Source organism: Armigeres subalbatus, chromosome 2 (genome assembly GCF_024139115.2).
Source record: "Armigeres subalbatus isolate Guangzhou_Male chromosome 2, GZ_Asu_2, whole genome shotgun sequence".
NCBI lineage: Eukaryota > Metazoa > Arthropoda > Insecta > Diptera > Culicidae > Armigeres > Armigeres subalbatus.
The window spans coordinates 408,987,495-408,995,289 of NC_085140.1; the positions used below are offsets into that span (position 1 = coordinate 408,987,495).

The following is a 7,795-nucleotide window of genomic DNA, read 5'->3' on the forward strand; positions in this document are numbered from 1 at the left end:
GTCCCTTCTAGATGCAAAGCGTGGGAGCATTTTTTTCAAATCTGATATGTGAAGCTTCAGTTTAGATTGGAGGTTTTGCAAGGTCAATTATATTTCTCGTGTTTTTAAGACAAGTTAGAACTATCCTAATTAATTCAACTCTTTGATTTGAGACTTACAGATACGTTATTCGAGTCCACAAGTAAGATCGTCTTTAGCATCGCATACATGACACGGTTTTTGGCGAAAGGAATTCCTACATAGCTAAAAGGAAAATTTAGCTTTTACTCACCGAAACATTGATCATTCCAATATCTAGTAATCGCAAAAAATGTGCAAACGAAATGGTCTTCCATAATTCAGACTCAATCGAGTCAAGCATGAGACACAGCCTTACTGTTAAGGCCACAATACGTATCCGGTAAGTTATAATTAGGTGGTGGAATTAAACGGAATAGTACTAACTCGTCTTATGACAAATAAAGACATTTAACTAAAAAACTTCAAATTATTTCCTATGATTTGTAAATAGAAAATTATTTAGTCATTTTTTATAATACCCGATGATTCGAAATTTTCTTCCCTACTCCGAATGCTGGAAGCTTTCTTTTGACCTCATTCATTAATTTCTGTACAATAGCTTTTCTTATTTGTTTGGTCAATTTGATCAGCCTTTCCATTTAGACTCAGCCAGATGAACTTTCAGTTCATTTTTGAATTTTCTTTGAGATTCTTACGATTTCGGCTTAGAAAATTTCAAATTCTTCAATCAATTGAAGTTCCTTTAGAACCTGTTGGATGCATATCTTCTGACTGATACAAGAAGCCTCGTGCTATTGCGATAAAGGGTCCCGTACCGACGAACAAACTTCTTGTACCGTAATCCGGAGGAACATTGATCAGTTTCACCATTTTCAAGAAATGAATAAAATATTGTTTCGTGGTATCACAATTACTTATTACTTATTAGGTGTCTTAAGCTTGACTAAATTTGCTGCAGAATGATATAACCTTCGGATGAATTTGCATTTATTTTTCGTCAACATTTGAACAATAAAATCAACATTAATTTTTAAACTTTGGCAGCTTGCTGTGAGTTTTGAGCACTCAAAACAGGTATAATAACAAAAGAATTAAGCTCGTACCTATAGTTATGTCATAAGAAAATTTATTTGCTTGGTTAATCCATAGTTTTTGCTTTGAAATTGTAGCGGAAATCAAAGTGGACTGTATCGAACAATACGGCTCAATCGGAGGAAAAATAAAACGCGACCATCCGCTTGAGCTTTACAAGTAATAACTAACTTTATTGAATATGTGTGAGTGACATTTTGTGTAACACTGAAAGAAATTAAATATTTATTTGCGAAACATCCTCCGCCGTTGAAATAACTAGAATTCAAGATTCGTTTGGTCGGTCTTCCTCTGCATCCAAAGGCAGCACACATATGTATTTCCCAGAACGCTTGATGATGGAGTTCTTCGTTTGCAAACTGACCACTCTAGTATGGCCGTCTGCGCCCTTGTTTAGCTCAGTTATGCGAGCGAGGCTCCATTGTAATGGAGGAAGGTTATCGTCGGCAACAAGGACAAGGGCTCCAATCTTAAAGTTTGTGGTCCTGAAGTCACGTTGACGTCGCTGCAACTCGTGTAGGTAATCGACAGACCAGGTTTGCCAAAATCTTTCTCTCATTTCTTGCAACATTTACCACCGAGATAGTCGTCCTTGCTTAATATTTCCATACGAAGGTTCGGCAATCGCTTGAAATTCACGCCCAATCAAAAAATGAGCTGGAGTAATCGCCGTTAAATCGTTCGGGTCGTCTGAGGATGGCGTCAAAGGCCTCGAGTTTAACGTAGCTTCAATTTGGCAAAGAACCGTACTGAGCTCCTCGTACGATAATTTATGTGCAGCTAGAATAGGTCGCAAATGGTGCTTGACTGACTTCACCCCTGCCTCCCACAGTCCACCAAAATGAGGACTGCGAGGTGGGATGAAAGACCACTCGATGCCACGCTGTGTGCAAAACGCGTTCAATTTCTTCTGGTGCATTTCCGATTTGAACGTGGTGGCCAGTCTCTCCAACTCCGTGTTTGCACCAACAAAATTGGTGGCATTATCGGAGACGATCTTCTCTGGTATCCCTCGACGGCTGACGAAACGCTGTAATGCTCCTATGAAAGCATCAGTAGACAAATTGAATACTGCTTCCAAGTGAAGTGCTCGAGTCGCCATGCATACGAAAACGCATACATATCCCTTGGTTATCGTTGGCTTTCTGATGGACGCAGACGACTTCACAGTAAATGGTCCAGCGAAATCGACACCAACGACAGCAAACGGAAAAGATCTCTGCACACGGTACTCTGGCAGATCACCCATCAATTGTGTTGATCGCTTTGGACGCATGCGGTAGCAGACTGTACACTTATGCACAACATTTCGAATAACATCCTTCACCCGAAGGGGCCAAAACTGTTGACGCACTACTCCAAGCAAGCCACATTGACCGAGATGCAAAATACTTTTGTGCAGAAAACGAATTATTGCAGTCGTCACTGGATGTTTGGATGGCATTAGGTATTGATGTTTGCTACCATAAGGGATGCAAGCCTTACTAATCCTTCCTCCTACTCGTAGTGTTTCATCATTCTCGTCCACGAACAGGTTCAAACATTTCAATGGCAGTTTAAACCCTCTTCTCTCCTTCAGCGCTAGGATTTCGGTAGAGAAACACTCTTGTTGTACCAGTCTAAGGTGCCTGCCAGAGTAGACGCGTCTACGCGACGCGGCGCGAAAATTGCACACAAAGGAATAACAATCAATAATAAGGAGCTGTCAAATCGTATGGACGCTTCGCTTCGCTTCGCACTTCGCGTCTACTCTGGCCGCACCCTAACAATCAATGATAATGCCCTTTTCATTTCATCAGCTGTCAGAAGCCCCTTTGTCAACACTCTTTTACCGCTTCGGATGTAATCGGTGAATCGAATCACGTAGGCCATGGATCTTTGGATAATTGTGAAACGACTGACGTTGTCGAAAAGCTTCAATCGTTCTTTGGTAGTGCAGACAATAAGCGTTGTTTGTTTGAGCTCCGGTAAATTTTCATCAGCGATTGGCAGAAAAGATGGAATACGAGGGTTTTCACGATGCAGAACTGGCGGACCATTCCACCACAAGCTTTGATGTAGTAGGAGATTGGGTTGCACTCCTCTCGAGATTAGGTCTGCCGGGTTCGATTTGGATGGAATATATCGCCACTCGAAATCTTCCGTTGAGGTTCGTATTTCTCTGACACGATTACCCACGTAAACATGCAGAACGTCAGGTGTTTTAGCGATCCAACATAACATAATTTGTGAATCGCTCCACAGCACCACCTTCGAAAACTTCACCTCCAATGCCTTTAACAATTTCACCGTGAGCCTAGACAGTAGTAGAACTGCTTGTAGTTCGGCTCTTGTGGTAGTAATTTCCTTTTTCTCTTCCTTTTTTGGCAAAATTCGTGATTTACTACATATCAGTTCCATTACAGCGCTACCGTCGTCCAGGATTGATCTCGCGTACAGGCAGGCGCCGTAGGCCAGGTCCGACGCGTCTGCAAATCCATGCAGTTCCGTAGATATACGTTGCTCAGCGAACAGCCATCTGGGAATGCGAAAGACATTGAGATGTTGCAACTTCGATCGAAACTCCATCCAAAGAGCGATCATGGCCTCCGGAAGTGGATCATCCCAGCGCAAGTCCAAAAGCCAAAGCTCCCTCATTATGAGCTTTGCTGCCGTAATCACTGGTCCAAGAAATCCAAGAGGATCAAATATACGCGAAATCTCACTCAGAATCACTCTTTTTGTAAAACTGGCACTTTGACTCGGATTCATCGTAGGAATGCAAATCGTGAAACTGTCACTTTTAGGGTTCCAAGCAATGCCCAGTGTTTTCATGACGAGGTTAACGTCTGGATCATCAATCTCACTTATATTTACTTGTTGACAGGGAATCAATTTTTCTGAAATACGCTAGCGAAACAAGCGACAAAAGAGAACCAACGACAAAGCTTTGTTTTTGTCGGAGATAATAATGACAAAGATCCGAAAAATTTTGTCAGCAACAAAAAAGAAGACAATCTTGTTGCTAATTTTTCATCCCGTTATTTTGCATTATTTCGAGAGAAAATTTCGGTTTTATGCTATCATAGTTTCTGCTTTTATGGAAATATTCGAGAATCCAACAATGATTACAATATTAGCATCATATTCTCGGAAATATCAGAGCATCCGAGGCAAATGATTATTGTCATATTGCGTTCGGGTTCTGATAAAGGTCGCTAGGTGCGTTTGTCAGTAACAAACTCTGTTGACGACAAAGGGTATATTGTTAGGCGTTGCCTGAATATTGATTCCCTGCTTGTTGATGTTCAGGAACCACTTTCACGAGCTCGTTCGAGTTGGAGCAAATCTTATGAGCGTTGAATCCGCCAGCCTTTAATAGTCCAAGCACTTGTCGAAGCAAGTCAGCACTTTCCTCCAGGGTGTCTGCTCCCGTCAGCATGTCGTCGATATAAAACGTCTTCTTGACCGCCTCCGCCGCTAGCGGAAACTTGGCACCGTCGTCTTCGGCAAGCTGCCGAAGTGCCATCGTTGCAAGGAAGGGTGATGATGCAAGACCGTATGTTACCGTCTGTAATGCATACGTTTTCAGTGGTTGGTCCCGGTTTTCTCTCCAAACAATTCTTTGGAAACTGGTGTCATCGTTATGTACGTACACTTGTCTATACATTTTAGGTATATCCGCGCTTATAGCGTATCGATGGGATCGAAATTGTAACAGTATGGAGATGAAGTCATTCTGAACAGTCGGACCGACCATCATCGCTTGATTGATTGACACACCACTAGACGACTCCGCTGAACCATCGAACACAACTCGCAGTTTTGTTGTGGTGGTAGATGGCTTCAAGACACAATGGTGCGGCAGGTAGAATGTATCCGAAGCGTCTTCGTCTGCCTCTGGAATCACTTCGACCATATGACCTAGCTCCTCGTATTCTCGAATGAAAGCAGCATATTGTGCCTTCAATAATGGATCTCTATCCAAACGTCGCTCAACTGCTAGGAAACGCTTCTCCGCCATGGAGCGCGATTCTCCAATTTGTGTCTTCAGGTCGTTGAACGGCAAACGCACTACATATCTACCATCTTCGTTCCGTTTGTACGTCTCCATGAAATGAGACACACATATATCATCGGATGAGCCTTCTCTAGCTACGCAATCATCGTACGAATCAAAATGCCAAAATCTCTGCAGTAACTTGCCGACGTCGTCTTCGGTAACCATCATACACAGAGCACGACCAACGTTGGTGTGAGTGGTCGGCACTACCCCGCTGACTAACCAGCCGAGATGCGTTTTTTGTACAGCTGGTAAATAATCCTCCAGATCAAGTTGACCATGTTTCAGCAATTTGAAGCACAGTCCGGAACCAATCAGGATATTCACCGGACCCGGTACATTGAAAGTTGGATCTGCCAACTCAAGTCCATCCGGAAAATTCAATTGTTGTGCGTCGAAACTAGACATCGGCCGGTTATCTTCTTCACCACCAATAGCTCCAAACAAGGCGATTCATAGCTGCTCACTCTGGACTTCAATCGGCAATGCACCTTGTACTGGATTACCAGTTCGTTTCCTCCAATTCCGGCAATTTTGTAGTTCGTACGTGGCAAAATCTTCGGTGATAAAATGTTTGTGTGATGCTGAATCAAGTACAGCACGACATGAAATTTGCTTCTTCCCAGCTCCACAAACCAGGACCACTGCGGTTGCCAGCAATGTATCTTGTTAAGTTTTGACGCTCGTGCAAAGCACCGTTCCACCTACGTTCCCTTCCGTTGATTGACTCGAAGTGGTAGTAGATTCAGCAAGTGATTCCGGAACCTCCTTCTTCGCAGCACTAGTAGGCTTCAACGAATGCGTTTCCTTTAACGAGTGATCTTTATGCAAATATGTGTGGTGCCGACTGCTGCACACCTTACACGAATGCTCGGATGAACATCGTGACGTGACGTGACCTTTTTCCAGACAGTTGAAGCAAGATCCACTTTTACGAAGCGGCAGATAATTGTCACTAAGGCTTGCCTTTTTAAACTGCTCACACTTCCACAGCTCATGGTCAGATTTGCAATGCGAGCACTTTCCTGAAGTTGCCACCAAACTTTGGACTCTCGATTCGGCTTTCCCAGTAGTCCGCACAGATTTCACCGCTTCCGCAGTTGTCTTACTGCATCGACTTATTTTCTCGTATACTCGGCACCGTTCCTTTAGAAACTCCATGGTCGAGTCGTAATCCTGCAGATCTTCATGTCCCTTGTTCAATTCCCATGCTTTGCGTGTTTCCAAGTCCATCTTTTTCGACAGCACGTTCAACAACATCATCTCTCCTAAACCGTCTACAGGCAATTGCAAATTCTTCAAACCGTCGACGTTCTTAGAGCAGGTGTCGATGATCTTCCGCAAACCTACTGCGCTATCCTTATTCATCGAAGGCAGGTTGAATATTGCATCAATGTGCTTGTCGATAATTACCTGATTATCCTCGTACCTCTCACGCAATGTGTCCCAAGCCGCCTGGTAGTCATTATTATTTATAATATCTTGATCAATGACTCCTGCTGCCGATCCTATTAAAGCATTCCGTAGGTGATAGAGCTTGATCGCTGGCGACTCATGCTGGTATCTACCCATCACATTTTCGAACATGTTCTTGAAGGCGAACCAGTTTTCATAGTTACCATCAAACGTCGGCAATGGAGCTTTTAACGGTGGGACATACGGCAAACAACCCTGCTGATTCGCAACCGGTGCAGCTTCTGCCTTGACCGCCACTTCCAAAAGCGTCGTAAGCTTCACGAAGATTCTGCTGTAAAGCGCTTCGAATTCAATGAACTTCATCTCTTCTTCACATCGCACTTCATCCGGAATGGAAATCTCATACAGTTGATTCTGGAAGTAGTTGTAATCCGCGTATGCCGTCTCCAGAAGTTTCTGCTGCAGGTGAAGGAAATGTTTGTTTTCTGCATTCTCGGGACTCGCTTCGAGAGCGCCTTGCACACGAATTAACCTCATTTTAGTCGATTCTTTTTTCAATAACAACACTCTTAATTCTTCTTCGATTTTTCTGCGTTCTTCTTTTTGTTTTTGTCGGCTTATTTGTTCACCTATCGAAACACCCGCGGCGGAATCTTGTACTTCGTCACTCTCGACCGGTGTATTTTTTCGGTTTTTCGCGTTCTTCGCCATTTTGTTACGCACGCACACGAACGTTCTCAAGCATAAGAGACTATGCCCTAACCAGTCACTGCCGTTGCAAGATGGCGTCAGTCGGACTCAGTGCAATCACTGTCGAATTCTCGAATTCGCGCAATCCACGCTAGGAGAGGCGATCACTTTCACTTATTCGCGAATGTCCACCACATCCGGCTCGACACGGACCAAAAATGTAGCGGAAATCAAAGTGGACTGTATCGAACAATACGGCTCAATCGGAGGAAAAATAAAACGCGACCATCCGCTTGAGCTTTACAAGTAATAACTAACTTTATTGAATATGTGTGAGTGACATTTTGTGTAACACTGAAAGAAATTAAATATTTATTTGCGAAACAGAAATTTTGATATATCTAGGAACTTTTTTCAAATGGGCGTACATGATTTTGGCCTTGATTTTTGGAACGGCGACTGTGCTCTTCAATTATACTATTTTGGTGAACTTATGTACCTAACAGAAAGAATAGATTCCGATCTATCTGGTAG

The 7,795-nt window shown here is 43.2% G+C and overlaps 4 protein-coding genes across 4 annotated transcripts; 1 reads left to right on the forward strand and 3 right to left on the reverse strand.

Moving 5' to 3' along the window:
• Window positions 1-1,673: 1,673 nt before the first annotated feature.
• LOC134217616 (uncharacterized) lies at window positions 1,674-2,688 on the reverse strand. The gene is made up of 2 exons (XM_062696416.1): window positions 2,599-2,688; window positions 1,674-2,538 (listed from the first exon to the last, which is right to left on the reverse strand). Coding segments are annotated over exons 1-2 (855 nt in total). The 5' UTR covers window positions 2,600-2,688; the 3' UTR covers window positions 1,674-1,684.
• Window positions 2,689-2,967: 279 nt separating this feature from the next.
• On the forward strand, window positions 2,968-3,921 carry LOC134217617 (uncharacterized). The gene is made up of 3 exons (XM_062696417.1): window positions 2,968-3,262; window positions 3,358-3,448; window positions 3,519-3,921. The coding sequence occupies exons 1-3, from the start codon at window positions 3,111-3,113 to the stop codon at window positions 3,603-3,605; spliced, it is 330 nt and encodes a 109-aa protein (XP_062552401.1). The 5' UTR covers window positions 2,968-3,110; the 3' UTR covers window positions 3,606-3,921.
• On the reverse strand, window positions 3,617-5,563 carry LOC134210266 (uncharacterized). Its single transcript, XM_062686307.1, has 2 exons — window positions 4,412-5,563; window positions 3,617-3,631 (listed from the first exon to the last, which is right to left on the reverse strand). Exons 1-2 carry the CDS (start codon window positions 5,561-5,563, stop codon window positions 3,617-3,619), a joined length of 1,167 nt encoding a protein of 388 aa, XP_062542291.1.
• Window positions 5,564-5,824: 261 nt separating this feature from the next.
• Window positions 5,825-7,282, reverse strand: LOC134210267 (uncharacterized). The gene has a single exon (XM_062686308.1). It carries the CDS (start codon window positions 7,280-7,282, stop codon window positions 5,825-5,827), a length of 1,458 nt encoding a protein of 485 aa, XP_062542292.1.
• Window positions 7,283-7,795: the final 513 nt, after the last annotated feature.